Source organism: Piliocolobus tephrosceles, chromosome 1, assembly GCF_002776525.5.
Source record: "Piliocolobus tephrosceles isolate RC106 chromosome 1, ASM277652v3, whole genome shotgun sequence".
Lineage (NCBI taxonomy): Eukaryota > Metazoa > Chordata > Mammalia > Primates > Cercopithecidae > Piliocolobus > Piliocolobus tephrosceles.
In genome coordinates, this window is record NC_045434.1 from 97,484,763 (window position 1) to 97,504,380 (window position 19,618).

The 19,618-nt window shown below is 50.1% G+C and overlaps 2 protein-coding genes across 3 annotated transcripts in view; both read right to left on the reverse strand.

The window, feature by feature from the left end:
* IGSF9 (immunoglobulin superfamily member 9) overlaps window positions 1-6,530 on the reverse strand; it is a 19,218-nt gene extending 12,688 nt beyond the window's left edge. For both annotated transcript variants that reach the window (XM_023214211.3, XM_023214210.3), the window contains exons 1-3: window positions 6,490-6,530; window positions 4,016-4,247; window positions 3,582-3,770 (exon numbers count right to left, since the gene is read on the reverse strand). In XM_023214211.3, the coding sequence (XP_023069979.2) occupies window positions 3,582-3,770; window positions 4,016-4,073 (247 nt within the window). In that variant the 5' untranslated portion in view covers window positions 4,074-4,247; window positions 6,490-6,530. The remainder of the gene's footprint in view (window positions 1-3,581; window positions 3,771-4,015; window positions 4,248-6,489) is intronic.
* Window positions 6,531-12,735: 6,205 nt separating this feature from the next.
* Window positions 12,736-15,498, reverse strand: SLAMF9 (SLAM family member 9). Its single transcript, XM_023214215.2, has 4 exons — window positions 15,328-15,498; window positions 14,549-14,890; window positions 13,509-13,781; window positions 12,736-13,110 (listed from the first exon to the last, which is right to left on the reverse strand). Exons 1-4 carry the CDS (start codon window positions 15,371-15,373, stop codon window positions 12,905-12,907), a joined length of 867 nt encoding a protein of 288 aa, XP_023069983.2. The 5' UTR covers window positions 15,374-15,498; the 3' UTR covers window positions 12,736-12,904.
* Window positions 15,499-19,618: the final 4,120 nt, after the last annotated feature.

Below are 19,618 nucleotides of genomic sequence, written 5' to 3' on the forward strand. Positions count from 1 at the left end.
TTTTTTTTTTTTTTTTTTTTTGCATCTTTTAGTAGAGACGGGGTTTCACCGTGTTAGCCAGGATGGTCTCGATCTCCTGACCTCTTGATCTGCCCGTCTCGGCCTCCCAAAGTGCTGGGATTACAGGCTTGAGCCACCGCCCCCGGCCCATTTTCTGAATCTTATGTTGTATGCAAATGTTGCTTCAAGTCCGTTTGCATAGTGTCCACCTCAGCTCTTCCTAATACTAGAAATTCCGAAGCTGTGAATGTGTTCAGCCCCTCCAATTTGCTTCCATTCTACCTCTAGAGTGATCTATTTCAGAAAGAAGAGAAAAGGATCAAATTGAGGCAGGCTTTGTGATCTTAGGCAAGAGTCTTTTTGTACTTAGAATGAGTTCCAGGGTGTGGATTCTCCAGGATGGGTGGACCTGCTTAAAGGGCTAGGTGATGAAATCCCCACCCGGGAGATAAGACTAGGCCTAGTGGGTAAATATTTAACATAATCATACCCTTCTACCTACTGTCAGGCTTCCTCAAGAAGGCTAATCTGCCTGGCTGCTGAACCCTGCAGACCCCAGACTGCAACCTCTTCTATGTCCCACATGACACTTTTCATTATTGTGATCTTCTACATCCACAAAGAAGGAAGAAGAGGGAAGGAAGATTGAGTGTGGAATACAGGCCATGTAATATTAGGCGTTGTCACCATATTTAATCCTCCCAAGAATTCTATTGTAGCTTAAGGAATTAATGTTAAGTTTCTTTCCAAAATCACATGGCTAGTAAGTGACAAAGCCAGGCTTCTTTCTCCAGACGCAGCATGCTTTCCATGGATACGGGTGTTAGGACCAAGTGCTGTTCAGGGCACTGGGCGTAATTGGGGTATTCTCACTTGGGAGATGCTGGTAGCCAATGGGTAACAGTGCAAATGTTACTGAGAATATCCAAAGAAGCATACTGCGTGTCCTAGCTTTTCTGACAGTTGGACAGTTGGACTGCTAGATCTGTAGTGTTACAGAAGAACAGGAAGATCGCCAGCAGGGCAGCCCTGAGTCCTCCTGAGTCCCGGGCCCACCTCCTGGAGGCCTCCCTCCACCTGTAGGGCTAAAGCCTGTTGACTTCACATCTTCCCGTATGCAGGGGTGTGTGAAGAAAACAGGAGACACAGTCTCTGCTCTCTTAAGCTCTCGGAAGGCAGGGAACCCACAGTCATCTAAATGGGCAAGTTCATGTCCACACATCCACAAAGAAGTTCAAAAAATGGTGCTAACTGTGCCCAGACCTTGCACTATGAAGCAAGAAGAGTAACGAAGGCTTCTGGGAAGCTGTGACTGGGCAGAGAGTTAAGAATGAAAGGTGGTGAGGGGAGGTGACTAGAGCAAGCAGGGGAGTTCTAAGTGGAGAATGAGGTCACTGATTTTTATCAAACAACTCAGGGCAGAGAAAAAAATGCACGTCCCTTCTGCTATGTGGGGCATCTTGAAAATCCCAAGAAATACAGCACAAAAGTCCATCCTGCCATTTTGATGAGTTGGTCTAAGATCCACCTTAGGAAAGCTGGTGTCAACTAAGCCTAACCTTCCTTCTGGAGGCCTGGTCATGGGTTCACACCACATAGGCACTGTGCGGGCACAGGCCGGGACACTTTACACACGGCAGCTAATTGAATCCTACTCTTTCGTCCTAGCTTGTTTTATATTGCTTTCACTCCATGGCACTCGTTGATAAATCCAGTCCCCTCTGCTAGATGCTTCTAGAGTCCTCAAAGACGGGAAGCCTTCCCTTCTGTGTGGTCCCTAATCCTCCAACAGACTCTGTCAGGGTCCCGCACACATTCTAGACCACCAGCCCCACAACAGTCCCTGGCCCATCTCCCCTTCACTGCCCAGAGGGTTTATGACAGAAAAGCATTGTCCTTAGCAACCTCTACCTCCTGTTGCTTAGCAACTGCAGTTCCGAGTCCCCTACACAAAGGCTGAGAGGCCCCTTCCACACTGTGAGGCAGTAAAAGGGTTAATGGGCTCAGGGGTCTCCCTCAGGTCCCAACTCCCTCGGCCAGAGGGCCCGACTAAGAGATCCAGACTGAGGTAGGGGTGTGAACAAAGGATAGGAGTAGAGAGTAAGTACCAAAGGCTACTGCTCACAGCACCTGCAACTCAAGCAACAGCACAGACAGAAGGAAGACCCACAGGGAGACAAAGTTGCTAACCATCCAGTGGCTTCAGGCCTGACGGACCTCAAGGCAGGACACAAGCTGGACAGAAGGAAGAGCTTCAAGTCTCCCTGGTGGAGTCCCAGGACAAGCCCCTCTCTCTTCCGCCTCCCCTTGCCTTGCCCTCAGTCAGGCAACATTTTGAATCTGTCCAGCCTCAGCCCGGCAGCCCAAGACCCCTCCCAGGCCCGGGCAGGCGGAGGCAGGGAGGGAGGGCTGGTGGGTACAGCCGTTTTTTTCTCCACTGGTGCTAATTGGGGCCCGCTTTCATCTATTCCCACAGGGCTTGTGTAGACACATACACTCCTACCAGGCTGTTTGCCAATAACTGCCCCCAGTTTGAAAATAAACTTCGCTTCTGCATCACCTGCCTGCACCTCCTCCCCTCTCCGCTCAGCCCGCCCTGTGGCAAGGCTCAGCCAATCCCAGGGTTTCCCTCAAGATTCAAACTAAAGAGGGAAAAGGTGGGGGTCTCCCCATCAAAATCCTCCCAGGTGGCCTTTCCTGGGTCTCCCTTCTCTGAAGAGGAGGCCACAAGACTCTCTCTTACCCCTAGCCCAGACCCGTCCTTAGAGCCTCCTGCACACTGCCCTCTGAGACCTGGCACTAAACCGCTTAGATTAAGGCTCCATCCAGGATTAGGAGGAAGCAGAGCCATTGTAGCCATTCTAGGGAGCCAGCTGGGGTGCAGCAGAAGGCGCCCAGGGAGGCTACACACGATTTTAAGTCCCAACAGGTGCCACCTAAAGCAGCAACCCAGGCCAGCCCCATTCACTGACCTTTGGGGAACCTGGGCCCTCCCCAGCCACCCTCTCTGTACACCTGTGCTTCTCTACTCAGAAGCAGGCTGAGTGCCCCTGGAAAAGCAGAGAGGTCACAGCCGCACCCACCCTGCTGCCCCATCAGCCCATTCCCTAGAAGACTTGAACCCCTGAGCTAGCATTTAAGGTGATGGGGAAGGGGGAGAGGGCAGAGGAGTGAGCAGGTAGTAGAGCCAGGACCAAGGTAGGGCCAAATGGGGAGACTACAGATCAGGATGAAGTCTGGGAGGTTTCATGATGAGAGCTAGAAAAAGCAGTCACAAAATTAGGATACTTGGAATAGGGCTGCAGGATATCCTTTGGAACAGACCACGTGGAGTCCTAAATAGCACAGCTATAACAGTGAGTGTGTGTGTGTGTGTGTGTGTGTGTGTAAATGAATGAATCTTTCAATGAATTAACACTGCTTGGGAGCACAAACATGCCTGTTAAGCAGAGTGAAGGCAGCAGAGCTGGAGATGAGATCAGGGCAGGGACAGAGCAGTTCACAGGAGGCCTTGCCCAGCTCTACCCAGTCCACCTTTCTTGCTGATACCTGCCTACCTTCCACCTGAGGAGAACTCTTACCCACGTAATCAGGGTCAATTCGGGGAGAGTAGAGGCCGAACTGGATGAAGATGGGAAGCAGGAATCCAAAGCGCAGCCACTCGATGACATGCAGGGGGGGCCGGCCGGCCGGGGGCAGCAGGTCACAGCCCAGCACCACACTCTCCCCAGCCCGGCCCACCACCGATACCACCTCAGGCTTTCCTCGACCTGCATGATGGGTGGCATGAGGGTACAACGGGGGGCCAGGGTCAGTGCTGGAAGGGGAGGTGCCATCAGTATCTCTGTGGGCACCTTAGGACTTTGGGTGACTGGAGAAACCCCCAGTTCAGCTTCTCCAGAACCAGCCCTATTCCTCCCCTGCCCTCACATGCTCAAAGAGGAACCCTTGAGGAACACCCCCATACCCACCCCAAGGCTAACAGGGTGTTCTTGAGCCCAGGAGTCCAGCTTACCGTCAGCCCCCTGGCTGATAACCAGGCTGAGGACGGCCAGGCCGAGGCACCACACCATAGCCCAGCTGGCCTGCTCGCCCAGCCCCTCCTATCCACAGGGGCCCAGATGGAGGGGCCAAGGGATGTCCTTCTGATCAGCTCGGGGAACAGGTTTCAGCTCTCACTCATCTGTACAGTGAGGGCTTGGCTCATGTAACACCCGAGGAAGCTGCTCTCCGGAGAACCACCAGATCTAAATGCAAAGTGCAAGGCAACATGCAGAGTTGGCCAATACTGGAGCCCAGAAGAAACCCCACCATTAGAGAAAGGCACTGGGAAGAGAAAGGAGGGAGGAGCGTAATTAAGTGGGGGGTAGGGGGAAGGGGGGAATCTTGAAGCCCTGAGGAGTAAGAGCAGGGGTAGGAGTACTGGGAGAATGGTGAGTGCTGAATGCAGAGACCAGAAAGGTGAGGAAATAGGGGAGGCTGGGAGAGCTGGGAAGGTCTTAGGAAATGTGGAAGGATTCTGGGGACGCCTGCATTCTGAGAGTCTTGAAAAACTAAGCCAGAAGAGAACTGGGGTTCCTTATATACTTGGAAAAAGATTTTTGAAGGAAGTATGGTAGATCAAGACTCTCAGGCCGGGCGCGGTGGCTCAAGCCTGTAATCCCAGCACTTTGGGAAGCCGAGACGGGCGGATCACGAGGTCAAGAGATCGAGACCATCCTGGCTAACACGGTGAAACCCCGTCTCTACTAAAAAATACAAAAAAACTAGCCGGGCAGAGGTGGCGGGCGCCTGTAGTCCCAGCTACTCGGGAGGCTGAGGCAGGAGAATGGCCTAAACCCGGGAGGCGGAGCTTGCAGTGAGCTGAGATCCGGCCACTGCACTCCAGCCTGGGCGACAGAGCGAGACTCCGTCTCAAAAAAAAAAAAAAAACTCTCATGGCCCAGCCTTCTCTTGCTTCTTTCCTTACTCTTGATGCTTACAAGGTATAGCAGCAAGATGGAACCAGTGCTGTCGCCTTCACCTCACTGTGACAAATAAAGGCCCTGAGGATCTCTGTTCAGAGGCAGAGAGCCAGTCAAGGGCAAATCCAGGGCCCTTAACCCTCAGAAAGTAGTCCCCAGGACACCCCCATACAATCCCTTGTCCCATTTCCCCGGCTTCTATGAAAAACTCTGGAAGCTGGGGACCCAAGGCCTTTCTCCATTCAGTCTCCCTACACTGCTTTGACAATGAGTGAGGCACTTGGGAGAGGAGGAGCTGCCTCCCACCCCAGGCAGCATCCTCCAGGTCTGGACAGGTCCCGGGGCTGGCAGCTGGCACAACTTCCTCATGATACTGCCAAGCAGCCCTCCCACTGCCAGGCACCACCACCGAAGGACCTCACCCAAATCCCTCCCACTCACCCCCCTCCAATATCTTCGGGGTGCCAGGATTTGTCAGGCTCTCTCTTCCCCAACCCCAGGCATGGTCCAAAAAAAGCCTGTGAGTCCCTGAAGTGTACAAAATGAGCCCTGGGGCTTGGAGGGTAGGAGCTCCTGACAGCCCCACAGATCCTAGGGCAGTCTCAGAGAGCCAGAGGGTCCATGCCAGGGCCCGGCGCAGCCAAGTGGACTCTGCTCTGAGGCCTCCAACCCACTCTTGGCCACAAAGTTCAGGATAGACTATAAAACATCCTCCACAGAGTCTGATCCTTGCCTCTACATAATGATCCTGTACCGTCTAACTTCTGGCAATTCACTAGCAACAAAGCCCCCTGTTTCCCACTGCCTCCAGGCAGCTCTCCCATACTTCCCTGAAAAACCTTTTTCCAAGTATATAGGAACCCCCTAGTTCTCTCCTGGCTGTTTTCCAAGACCCCGAGTAACTAGGTATCCCTAGAATTCCTCCGAGTCTCCTAATATCTTTCCAACTTCCCCGGCCTCCAGTATTTCCTCACCCTTCTAGTCTCCCTACATACCACTCCCTCATCCTCCCATTATTCCCTTTCCAGTTATCACTACTATGCACAGCCCCCCCAACAATTCCAGCTTCTCGCACCTGATCTCCAATTGCAGCAGGCCCCCTGCGCTACAAGGAACTCCCTTCTGGTCTCCCCGTCCCCCAGCCACTTCTCCCCATCCTCTCCTGCCGAGAATTCTCCTCCCTGGGATTCTCCTGCCTCAGCTCACAATACAATTCTGATACCCCACCCCCAACAATTCCTTTCTCCCTCGCATTCTACGGTCCCCTGGAACTCCTCCTTTCTCTTAGAACCCACCAAGAACTCCCCCACATTGCCTCCAGAACTCCTGCAGTTCTCCGGGAACCCCCACCCACCCGCCAAGAATTCCACTTCACTCCCCAGAACTCCCCTAATTCTGCCCCCTCAACGAATTCCACTTCTCTCTAGAACTCCCCGCTTTCTCCTGTCCCCCATAACTCCGCACTACTCTCCATGCCCCCGCCAGCACCCCCACTTCTATACCCCCAGTACGCCCCCTCCCTCACCTGCTCCGCACCGCTCTGCTCCACTCTCGCCGCTACACAATAGGGGGCGGACCCGCCTCCCCGCCTCGGATGCCCCGAGCGCCTCCCGTCGCCCTGGAGACCGCCAATCCCCCCTCCCGCGGCGGCCAATTGGAGCCGCCAGAGGCGCGGTGAGGCGGGCGGGACCCCTGAGCGGCCTGGGAGTTGTAGTTTCAGGAGGGAAGGGTCCGGCGGCACGTGGGCTCAGGTCGCCCCCTCGTGGACCTCTGCACAGCCAAGCGTGGAAAGGCCGGTGGGTCGCTTCCCGCCGCCAGCAACAGGGGCCGCCGGGTCCGGCCAGCGCTCCAGGGCTGCGGGAGCTGGCCGCTTGCCAGGCTATTGGTACGCCGTCCTTCTTTCGGAACCTACGGGCGACCCTCTCCGCTCCCCGAACGGGCGCGCCACAGAGGCGGCAGCGAAGGTTGAAATCTGAGCCTGAGGGCAGGAACACCAGGCGGGGAGCTCCTCCCAGGGGACCCACCCAGGTTCCGGGCTCATCCGATCTCCTCCCCCATCCCCATTTCCACCTCTACCCATTGCTTCTCTATCAGGACTGGAAATACCTGTCTGCATTGGCGAGCTCCCAAATCTTGCCCAGGCGCCTCCCACCGCGTGCAGCTGGGGAAGTCTGTGCTCTGAGCGTGGGGTTGCCAAGTCAGCTCCCGCGGCAGCTCCGGCACCAACGACCCAGAGAAACAGGCACAGAGGGGAGAAACGACAGATACCCTGACACGGGAGATTGAAAGGGAGGAATGAAATAAAAGATCACTTACTGGACCACTGCAGGGTGCCAGATCCTGGACTAGATGCTTTATAACTCCTGTGTAACCTTCACAGAAACCCTGCGAAGTAAGTAGAGCTCCTGTTGACTAATGAGAAAACTGAGGCTCAGGGAGCTGAAGTAACTTGGCCCAGGCTTTCCCATCTAAGATATGGCAGAGCTGGATTGAGACCCAACCCAAACTTCATCAAACCCACTCCCTAGGAGATATCACCCTCAGACACAAAGATATCTTGCATATCTTGCCCCTCAGAGATTCCACCTCCTCAGCTTGGTGATGCTGTAGGGATGCAGGGTTGGCTTAAGCAATCATTGCCTGTCCAGGTCCTTGCCATTCAGTTGTCTCCCTTGGAAGCCTTCCTTGAAAGTAACATGCTGATCTTATCCCAATCTGAAGTACTGAGACTCAAACTGGGTGCATCATGCATCAGACTCACAGAATCATTGCTGTAACATCATGAGAGACTCTCCGGGATGGGCCTAAGCACTGCTTGGCCCCAGAATCCCTGGCACATCATTTCTCCATGTAGTCATCCAAGCCCCTATCTGATTACATCCTAGTCCAGGAAGCTCAGCACTACTGTGGTACCCATTCTATCCTTAGTAAGCTCTTCCAGGTGTAAAGGTTTTAGTGCTTTTGGGTGACTGAGATGGAAGAGGCAGGAGCAGTGGGCCAGTCTCTTCCACCATTCCTCCCGCAAATACTCCCAAAGTAGCAGCTTTTCAACAATGCTTTTCAATGTAATACACTGATCTATTGATAAAACTATAATGGAACCATGTTAATGAATGCAGCATGGAAGCAAGTCTAGAAGAAATGGTCAAAGAGCAAAGTGGTTTTGTTTGTTTGTTTGTTTGTTTTTGAGGCAGAGTCTCGCTCTGCCTCAAAAACTCGCACCTCAGGAGTGCAGCGATGCGATCGCAGCTCACTTCAACCTCCACCTCCCGGGTTCAAGCGATTCTCCTGCTTCAGCCTCCCAAGTAGATGTGATTACAGGCATCCGCCACCATGCCTGGCTAATTTCTGTATTTTTAGTAGAGATGGGGTTTCACCGTCTTGGCCAGGCTGATATTGAACTCCTGACCTCGTGATCCACCCGCCTCGGCCCTCCCAGAGTGCTGGGATTAGAGGTGTGAGCCACCGCGCCCAGCCGAGTCAAGTGTTTTTTAGTCTTTGGATCCTTACCAATCATTGGGAAGGATCTCCCTCCCCCGTGTTAGAATTGGCCACACCTCTGATCTGAACTGCTGTCTCCAGTGGTTTCTTGAGGATAAACTAATCTCCTTTGGACATTAAAATAACTTTTTGTTAAATGACATTTAAAATGGTTTTCAATTTTTAAAAGTTTATGATATGGCCTTTTCTTTCCTGGAAACTTATTTTGTGAGTTTTATTGTTATTGCCATTTTTTTTCTGATTTATATATATATATATTGGAGATTTTTTGGTAAGAAAAGGAACCTAGTCCTACAACTTGTTCCCTCACTGTGCCAGGAGTACAAACTGATTTAAAAAATAGTCCCTAAGGTTCAAAACAAAAGATTTTCCTCTAGGTTGTCCTTGATTCATAGTCACTACTCTCTGGGAAAGCGTATTCAACCAACAAGGATTCCACCTAACCTAAGTATCAGGCAGCCCCCAAATTTTCTTTCTTTCTTTTTTTTTTTTTTTTTTTTTTTGAGACGGAGTCTCGCTCTGTCACCCAGGCTGGAGTGCAGTGGCGCGATCTCGGCTCACTGCAAGCTCTGCCCCCCAGATTCACGCCATTCTCCTGCCTCAGCCTCCTGAGTAGCTGGGACTACAGGTGCCCGCCACCACGCCCGGCATTTTTTGGTATTTTTAGTAGAGATGGGGTTTCAGCATGTTAGCCAGGATGGTCTCGATCTCCTGACCTCGTGATCCACCTGCCTCGGTCTCCCAAAGTGCTGGGATCACAGGCATGAGCCACCTCGCCTGGCCAGCCCCCATGTTTTCAAATTGCTGACAAGGACATCAGAAAATACTATCTCTCTCACTCTCCTCCTCCTCCTCCTCTTCCTCTTCCTCCTTCTTCTCCTTCTCCTTCTTTCTTCTTTCCTCCTCCTCCTCCTCCTCCGCCGCGCCAACACCACTGTGGCCGCCGCTGCTGTTGCTGCTGCTGCTGCTTCTTCCTCCTCCTCCTCCTCTTCCTCTTCTCCTTCTCCTTCTTCCTTCTTCTTCTTCCTCTCTCTGTCTCTCTCTCTCTCAGAGCTGGGGTATTCTCCTCCTCTTGCTTTTGAACATCAGAACTCCAGGCTCTCCAGACTTGGGACTGTGAGTTTATACCACTGGCCTCCCTGGCTGTGAGGCTTTTGGACTTGGACTGAGTTACACTTTTGCCATCCCAGGGCCTTCAGTGTGCATGTCGTAGGACTTGGCCTCCACCATCATGTAAGCCAATTCCTCTAATAAATCCCATCTCATATTTCTATATCTGTATCTATCTATCCTATTGCTTCTGTCTTCCTGGTGTGTACCTGATATTTCAGCAGGCCTTGGGAAGAAAGGACCTGAGCTGCTCCACAGCCCTGCGCAAAGGGTATGGTGTGACCTCAGAGATGTCTGCTTGGCACCGTTAGGCACAGGTGTTCTCGATCAGCAAGTTTCGCATGGTCTATAGATAAGCAGAGAATTACTTGATATCAAATGGACCCTGAAAGGTGGAACATGTGGACTTTTAGTAGTAACCACATTTGATGTGTTAACATTGCTTGTACCAATTAAGCACCACATAACTATCCCATATTCTAGAATAGAAAGGGTGTCTTGAGTAATCAATAATATGGATGTTGTTAATCAGGTATATATTAAATTATATCTGAGTTAAAAAAGAAAAGAAAACGTTGTAAATTCCAGGGACTCTGTTGACCACATGCCTGTAAGCAGCAGTCTTATTACCAGATCAGTAAAGAAGTGTGGTTTCTCATGTATTGTCATTTAACTTTTTGTGTGCCTGTCTTCTGCCCCAGTGAAACACTAAGCCCCACAAGGGTGTGGATATTGTCCTGTTTGTCTTTGAATACCCCCTTCAGAAAGGCCCTGCTTACCTTTCCAGCCTGGTTTCTCACCTATCCCTTTATCGCAGTGTGCATGGCTTTGCAGGCCTTAGAACTACTGTGCTCTTTCACATATCAGTGTTTTAACACTTAGCTTCTGTCTGGCTAGAATGCCCTTTTTGCCTTTCCCCAGACTTACTGCTGATCACAGGTCAAATTTCTGTTGATCTGTTCCCTCCAGGACACCTTCCCTGACTCTTCCCACCATGCCCTCACCTTCACCCCAGCCCTTTTCCCACCTTGGTATTATACACACTCCACAAAACATTCCTTGAAGGCAGAGGTGTCTCTTCTGCCTCCCCAGTGCTTGCCAAGTTCCTGGCATATTGCAGAGGTAGAGGCCTGTGCCTTTCTGAGTTTATATTCAACTTTCTTTAAGATCACATCCTTCCTCTTCCAGAAGCTCGGCCTCTTTTGAGGCCTCAACCCTTCTCTGCTCAGAGATTGGCTGTGAGAAGAAGGAACTTTGCCAACTTCCAGGGAAATCCCTGGGCCTGTCATATGTTCATTCCTTTATTTATTCATCCTTTTGTTAAATTTCTATTAATTCAACCCTGCAATAACATGAGAAATGAGCTGCCCCTTTGTGTGCAAGATGGACTCAAGGTGGCCTTTCCAGTCAGTCCCCGGCCCTGCAGCAGTGCCTCCTAGGGAAGATATAAAAGGAATCAAAGGGATTGGGGGCTGCTGGCCTTTTTTGGAAGCAAGACTGCTCAGGGCCTAAGGGATGCCCAGAGAACCAGCCTCAAGCAGGGACTGCCTTCCAGAGGGACAAGGGCTCAGGCCCTCAGAAAGTAGAGGGGACCAGTTTACCAGCACTAAGAGCTCTTGGGGCTGGTTTCCCAACCTTACTACCTCCTTCCCAAGCCCCAAGGGGCTCCATCTCCTGCACAAATACCTAGGGAGACCCCCACTCTTGGCTTCCGGCCCTGCCCCATGCCGCTCTCAAGGCCCTCCTCCTGGGTGGTCTTGTGCCAGCCCATGTGTCCTACTTTCCTAAAAGGAAGGTATCCTTGGTCTCATTGGTTGCCCAGTTGAATGTATTCCACTGACCCCTGCACAGACTTCTTGTTCCTTTTTTGGAAGACACTTTGGAGATCAGCATCCTCCCCCTCAAAAACAAAGAGGAAGAGACCCACAGCAATGTCAGGCATGCCTCCTGCCATGCAGTCCTCTCCCCACCCTTCAGATGCTTCTTCTGAAACTCCCCAGGGCCCCCTACCCACCCTGTCTCTGTGGCACCAAGGCACTTGCCTAACTCTGTCTCTGTGGGAGCTCCAAGCTGCCTCTCTGCCTACTTCTCTCCTCCAGTGTGCACTTCTTGGAGAAAGGGGCTGTGGCTCAATGGAAGTTTGCTGAACACAGGGTCACAGGCCAGAGGCAAGTGGCAGATCAAAGCTCAGAGCTCCAAAATGTCACCTAGGCTCTCCGCCATACATCACAGCCTTCACCACTTCCTGCAATTCACCCACTGAGTACACCTGTCCTGTCAATTGTGTGTTTTCTAATTCTCTCCCCAGTCCCCGCTCCCCCCAACCCCCTGCCCCGTAGCAGCTGCATAAGTAACATCCACAAGATCTGATTTGGAGGGAATAATGGAGACTTGGGCAGGGACACATTAGGCCCGGGAGGCTGATCATTGGTCTATGGAAACAGCAAGAACATAAACTTAAGGGCCTTTGACAGGGAGTGGGGGGGTGGACATTAACCCAGGACAAGACTCCAAAGAGAAGGCCTAAGACATGGAGATCTATAGGCAGGGACACAGGAAGGACAGTAATACTAATCACAAGGAGAAGTCAAGGTTCCACGATCTCACTAATAATCCAGCATCCCTATGGGGTAGGTGCCAGAGACCCAGAGCAACTGGCATCAGGGAAATGATGGAGAGGTTGCGGGCTCAACTTAGACCCTGGGTAGGTCTGAACAAGGTCCTTCCTACCTCCCTGTTTAGGACAGCTTCTAGACCAGTCTGGGATAGATGGAGTTGTTAAGCAAATGTGTCTGCCAGGATGAGAGTGGGGTAAGGGAGCAGAAGAATCTTAACAGGAATAAAGCCACTTTTATGCAGGATTCAAAATACCTGAAATTCTCAAGTCACAGGTTCAGTTAGGTTCAAAGAAATCTCTCACTTTTCTTATTTAATGCATAAATGGCAAGCATGTTGGTGGAAAATGAGATAGGTGGTGACTGACAGCATACCAAAACTTCCCTGTGAGGGGCCTTTTAGACCCACCTATCTCCCCAAAGCAGGGCCTGAAAAAGCACGTGGACTTGGGGGAAGGCACTGGGAGTTGGGGGGAAGACAGCAGAGTGGGTTTTGCCAGAGCCACCCAGTGAGGACAGAAGGACCAAACACAGCTCCTGCAGAGTTGTGGTCACTTAATTTGACTTTATTGCCAGCCATTCTTCCCTCAGAAGTATGGCTCTCTGGATACCCACCCCTGAGTACCTCCTCCCCCTGGAAAGAAGAGAGCTGAGGAAGGATTCTCTGGGTGCTGGGAAGAAACCAAGCTCAGGACTGGGGTTCCCAAGGAGCAATCAGGCAGGGCTGGAGGCAGGCTTTGCCTTCTTCCTCAGTTTCATTCTGTTTCTCATGAGTTTCTTCATCCTTGGCATTTTGTGTCTTTTCTGGACTCGGATGACCCAGAGCACCGTGGCCAGAATTACCAAGAGCAAGAGGATGAGCAATCCCTTGGCCAGGAGGCAGAAGGCTGTTGAAGGCTTCTCAGAAGCATAGTTGGGATCTGGGATGGAAGAAGGGAGGAAAGGGGCCCATCAGAGGTAGGGCTGGGGTTAACGTTAGGGGGCAGACTCCTACCCAAATTTCATGCAGGGGTCTCAAGTTCACAGTCAGTTGATGTCCCTTTGCAAGTGTCTCTGGAAATATATTCTATGCACAGAAGCTCAGGAACTGAGATCTAGGAATCATTCTGAAGCCAAGCAAGAGAAAAGAAAAGACCTTTGGAAGTTGGGGGTACTAGAAAAAGGGAGGGTCTCCTCTCCAACCCAGCTGTCAAGCCTCCATGGGAGGGGGTTAGCTTCTGGGTTCGCTGGGCTCTCTTGGGAAGAGCTCGGGGAGGGAGATGGTGCCTCTAGGCACTGTCTTTCATGAGCTCGGTGGGTGTCTCAGGGGTTCTGGTACCTGCACAGAAGGATCCAGCAGGGATGGGGCGAGAACTGACATTGCTGATGGGGTTGCTGGCTCTGCAGGTGTAGGAGAGGGCACTGTCCCCTGGCCTCCAGGATGTGCTGAGGACAGGGCCTTCATGGGATGTATAAGCGCTATTTCCTGAGGAGAGCCAGCTGTAGGTCACATCCATGCCTGCCTTCTCCACAGAGCACACCAGGGACATATTGCAGGCACCTTCCCCAGAGATCTCAAAGTTCACAGTGATGTGGGGCTCTGACAGCCGTCCTAGATGAAGAGGAAACACAAAGACCCTCTAAACAATCAGGGGTTGGGTCTGTTTTCCTAAGCTCCTCAAAGCTAGGGTACTAATGCGACCCCTTGACAGCCCCTTCACCTAAACAACAAATAGGCAACAGCAAACAAACCCAACCACTGTAAAAACCTGTGGTTCCAAGGTCCCCAAGGCAACTGTCAAGGTAGACAGAGCTGCCTTTGGCATCTTCCACCTCCCCTTTATGTCTTCTCTCTTTTACTTTGTACTCTATCTTCCCCCAAACCCCATTCTGTCTCCTTGATCACATAAAATATTATCACCCCTCTCAGGGGCATTTACATTTTAATCAGTGTCTCTTCAAGCTTCAAGGTAGATGCAGTGTGACAGGCACTAAGAAGAAATTTGGGTTCAAGCAGAGAGAAGATACTCATTAGTAGCCCTCATCACACAGGGAAATAAAAGGCTCAAGAATGTAGGTGGTGTTCATCCCCAGGATACAATTTCATTGGAAGAGAAAAGCCCTCTACAGGGTCTGTACATGAAGCCCCTGATCCCTGCCACTGCATTGGACAGCCTCCTTGCTCCAGGTCACTCCACCTGTTGCTGCGGTTCAGATACAACAGGTGGCTTGGGCACACTCAAACCCAGTATCTAGATTAGGGACAGTCTGCCTCCAGTTCTAGCCTCAAACTATAACCCCGAGTCCTGAGACTCCATGGTGTGAGAAGCTCAGAAGAGCCCTCAAAAACCAGCTTTATGGTTCCCAGCCTAAACTCACGGTAGACACGTAGATTGTACTGCTGCATGATAGAGGTCTGGGATGTTCTCAGGTTGACTTGAGCTTGGTAAAGCCCTGAATCCTCCCAGCTCAGATTGCTGATATGCAGGGAATAGCTGGGGTCCAGGAAGCTCACTCGGCCCTGGTAGTGTGGATTGGTCACCATGATGGTAGCTGGATGTCCCTCTTTCCCTGGCACCACAGTGGCAAGACTTTTGTGGGAGGACCAGATGATATTCTCAACCTCTTCCTTGGGCGGTATTTCCAGGGGGAGGCTGATGGATTCGTGAAGGACCGCAACCACTTCCTCGGGATCCACACCATCTCCAGAGTCTCCTTTGGCTGCATATACAGGAAGAAAAGAGAAGCAAACGGCCCAGCTGGTGTCTCTGGGCTGCTGAACCTGGCAGTGGAGCTGTAGCGTAATCTCAGCTGGGCAGCTTCTATGACTCTCACACAAAATCCTGTTCTCCAGCTGCTGCTTCTGGCTCTAGATTCCCCTTGTCCCTGAGTTAAGCACCTAACAGGAGTTTGCTTCCATCTGTCCCTTCACCCTCCAAGTTTTACCTTCTCCTTTGCCGTCTTGGGATTGCTCTTTCTTCCATATCCCCAGGTGTCTCTCGGTCCTGCCCTCAAGCCACACACCCTATTCCTTATAACTAAGGAAGAGCTGATACATTCATCCCCTAAGGAAGGGTCTTGCTGGCCCAGACCCAGAGGGGCAGGAGAACAGAGGTGGAAGGGGACATTCCTGGGCAGGAGCTGGCAGCCTCACTCACCCTCCTGGAGCAGCAAGAGAAGGAGCAGCCAAGTAAAGGCACACATGTCAGCAGCCCCCAGCCCCAGAGGTGTGACTCAGTCGGTCAGTCCCCAGGACTGTGCAGAAGACTGCATTAGGAGGCTCCTAGAGACAGAGAGCCTGACTGATGGTCCTGAGAAAAGGGAAATGATTTTCCCCTGACTACAGCCCTCTGACTTCCTCTGTCCTCACTAAGCCCCTCCCTACCTATCGTGGCTCTCTTAGTTCTCTCTCAGATCCTGATTGTCAAGACAGTTTACTCACTGACTCATGATGCCATCCACCAAATTCAGCCCAAATCCCACTTCCTAAATGAAGTCTTTCAAGACTTCCTACCCGCCACGGGTCCCCACACACACTGAATGCCCTGAACTCACTGCATGCCCCGAACTCTTAGAACATTCCCTATCCTGTTATTTGGCTCCCAGAATACTCTGCCCTAGCTCTCTCTGGGTAGTTCCTATGTTGCTGTGATAATTTGGTCGTATAAACATCTATATCTCCCCAGACAGACTTCATCTTTCATTTCCTCTGTATGTCCCACTATTGCTGGCCCCATATTAGATATGTGTCTATACTTGATAGCTTTACAATGGATGACTGATGAAGCCTTTTTATTTAAAGCTAGTTATGTTCCCACCTGAGAGGCTATTAGCAGTGGAAAAACATTTGATTCGATACTCTTTAAGAAAGTAGTTTGGCTGGGCACAGTGGCTCACATTTGTAATCCTAGCACTTTGGGAGGCCGAGGCAGGCAGATTGCCTGAGGTCAGGAGTTTGAGACCAGCCTGGCCAACATGATGAAACCCCGTCTCTACTAAAAATACAAAAATTAGCTGGGCATGGTGGTGTGCACCTGTATTCCAGCTACTCAGGAGGCTGAGGCAAAAGAATCACTTGAACAGGAGGCAGAGGTTGCAGTGAGCTGAGATTGTGCCACTGCACTCCAGCCTGGGCGACAGAGCAAGACTCTGTCTCAAAAACAAAAAAAAAAAAAGGAAAAGAAAAAAACAAGTAGTTTGGACAGAGAGTTGATCTATGTTGTTTATATTATGAAAAGACTTTAAATTATTTTGTGAGAATACGATGTTGATCAAACCTACATGAAATCAGATTCAGGAAGAGACTGCAGAGGATCAGGTTACTAAACAGCTTCCTGACAGTCAAAGCTGTTCTGAATGCAATGGGTTGCCTTAGAAAGCAGCTTCTGTCCTAGTATTCAAGCTAAGAGGACAATCACTTGCTTGGATTATCTGCAACATCTCTGGCATCTCAGGCTGGATAATCTTTAAGTTTCTTCTAATAATCAATTTTATGAGTCCGTGCTGTGATGAGGAAGTAAGAGTGGTGTCTCAAGACCAAGGGATCAATAGAGGAAGATGTATTCAGTTTTGGTCTTGTGCCAACATTTCACAATTTTAGGTTAGCAAAGTCAGAAATCTGTTAAATGTCTATTGAGTAGCTTCTCTGGTCCACACACTGTCTTAAGTGCTGGGAAATTAACAGCGACCAATAATTTTAGATTGTGACTTCGTGGAGCTCATATGCTAACAATTGACATTGGACAAGTAACTACAAGTTTGATGAGTCTTATCAAATGAACAATTGAAGGAGTCTATAACAAGGAGATTTGGCAAAGCTGGAGTCAGGAGGGTTGGGGAAAAGCTATCGAGGAGAGATATTTAAGATGAGACCTCAGTTCTTCAAAGATTGGTAGAATCTGCTTAGTGAAGAAGATAATGAAGTGAGTAGTTCATAAAGTTTAATTTATGAGTATAAAACCTGAGGGATTATAATTTTTTCTTAAAGGTGAACCAGATTTCAGTCTGAGTATAAAACTTTTTATGTAATTAATTTGTTTAACAAATAAAATTAGATCCAGCAATCCCACTATTGGGTTTATATCCAAAGGAAATGAAATCAGTATGTTAATGAGGTATCTGCACTCCACACTTATTGCAGCACTGTTCACTACAGCCAACATATGGAATCAACTTAAGTGTCTATCAATGGATGAATGTGTAAAGAAATTGTAGATATATACACAATGGAATACTATCCATCCTTAAACAAAGAAGGAGCAAGGGGGCTCATGCCTATAATCCTAGTGCTTTGGGAGGCGAGGGCAGGAAGATCCCTTGAGGCCAGGAATTTTAGACCAGCCTAGGCAACACAGAAAGATGCCATGTCTACGAAAATTTTTTAAACATTGTCAGGGCATGGTGATGCATGCCTGCAGTCCTTGCCATTTGTGAGGCTGAGGTGGGAGGATTGTTGAGCCCGGGAGTTTGAGGGTGCAGTGAGTTATGATCATGCCACTATACTCCAGCAGAGACCACCCAGAATAGAGATGCATCCATTCCCAGCCAGGGATAAGAGAGAGGGAACTAGCGAAACTTGATGAGCAAAACTGCCCTTAACAGAAAATAGTGCATCCTAGCCATCCTCCAGGCCCACAGAACGCAAAGCCACTCAGCTAGCTAAGAGTTTTGACACCTCCCCATCCTCCTGGAGTGAGGAAACCTGAGTAGGGGTGGTGAGTTGAGAGGGAGCAAAACAAAACCCAAACAAACAAGACAACAACAAAAAGAAGGAAATGCTACCATTTACAACAACATGGATGAAACTGGAGGACATTATGTTTAGTGAAATAAGCCAGACACAGAAAGACAAATACCACATAAGTTCACTTACATGTGGAATCTATAAAAAAGTTGAACTACAAGTAGAGAGTAGAATGGTGGTTACCATTAGAAGCTGTGGCAGGGGCGGGGATTGGAGAAATGTTGGTCAAAAGATTTCAACAGTCAGTCAGATAGAAGGAATAAGTTCAAGAGATCTATTATACCATATGGTGACTATAGTTAATAGCAACGTATTGTATTCTTAAAAACTGCTAAGACAGGCCAGGTGTGGTGGCTCACACCTGTAATCCCAGAACTTTGGGAGGCCAAGGCAGGCAGATCACGAGGTCAAGAGATCGAGACCATCCTGGCCAACATGGTGAAACCCTGTTCCTACTAAAAATACCAAAATTAGCTGGGTGTGGTGGCACACACCTGTAGTCCCAACTACTGGGGAGGCTGAGGCAGGATAATTGCTTGAACCCGGGAGGCGGAGAGCGCAGTGAGCCGAGATCGCACCACTGCACTCCAGCTTGGTGAAAGAGCGAGACTCCGTCTAAAAAAAAATTGCTAAGACAGTAGATTTTCAGTGTTCTCACCACAAAAAAAGACAGTGCTGTAAGACAACACTTAACGTTAATTAGCTCGATTTAGCCATTTCACAATGCATTCATATTTTAAAACAACATGTTTTACACCATAAATAGGTATAATTTTTGTGAATTAAAAAATAGAAATAAAAATAAAAGCAAGGAAAGAAAAGAAAACAGGGTCATGAGTATAATGCTCAAAGCTTAAAGGATGAGAATATCAGTTAGATTCTCTGCGAAGCAGAAGCTGGAGTTTGGAGCAAAAGAGGTTTTTGTTTGTTTGTTTTGTTTGTTTGTTTTTTGAGACGGAGTCTTGCTCTGTCGCCCAGGCTGGAGTGCAGTGGCGCAATCTCAGCTCACTGCAAGCTCTGCCTCCCAGGTTCATACCATTCTCCTGCCTCAGCCTCCCAAGTAGCTGGGACTACAGGCGCCCACCACCACGTCCGGCTAATTATTTGCATTTTTAGTAGAGACGGGGCTTCACCGTGTTAGCCAGGAGGGTCTCTATCTCCTGACCTCATGATCCACCCGCCTCAGCCTCCCAAAGTGCTGGAATTATAGGCGTGACCCACCGTGCCCGATGGAGCAAAAGAGTTTTAATGTGGGGAAAGGCCTGGAAAAGATAAATGGAGAAGGAAGCAGCGTGGAGCCAGAAGTGCTTCAGACGTTGATGCATGTCTCACAGTCTCAGCTGATTTAGCAGGGAGCTCTGGCACCGACTGCCCGTTAGAGAAGGCTCGTGGTGGGCAGGCATGTCCAGGCACTGGGACTCTAGCTGTGCAAGAATGTCCTGGTGCCAGGACCCTTGCTGTACACAGCCAAGGGGCCAAGGGGTGGGGCTGCCAGGAAGAGCATAGATCCCAGAGGTGCTGCAGCTAGAGCCTGTCGGTTAACTGCACTTCTTGCAGCCAAAACTTTGTTTACTCTTGAAGGGGGAGCTGAGGCTGCTACAGTGAGTATGCTGATAGCCAGAAGGTAACTGTTCAGATTTATTAAACCTGTCATCATAAGTAGGCATAAACAGTCCATGATGCTTACTGAGGAGAGGAAAATAATT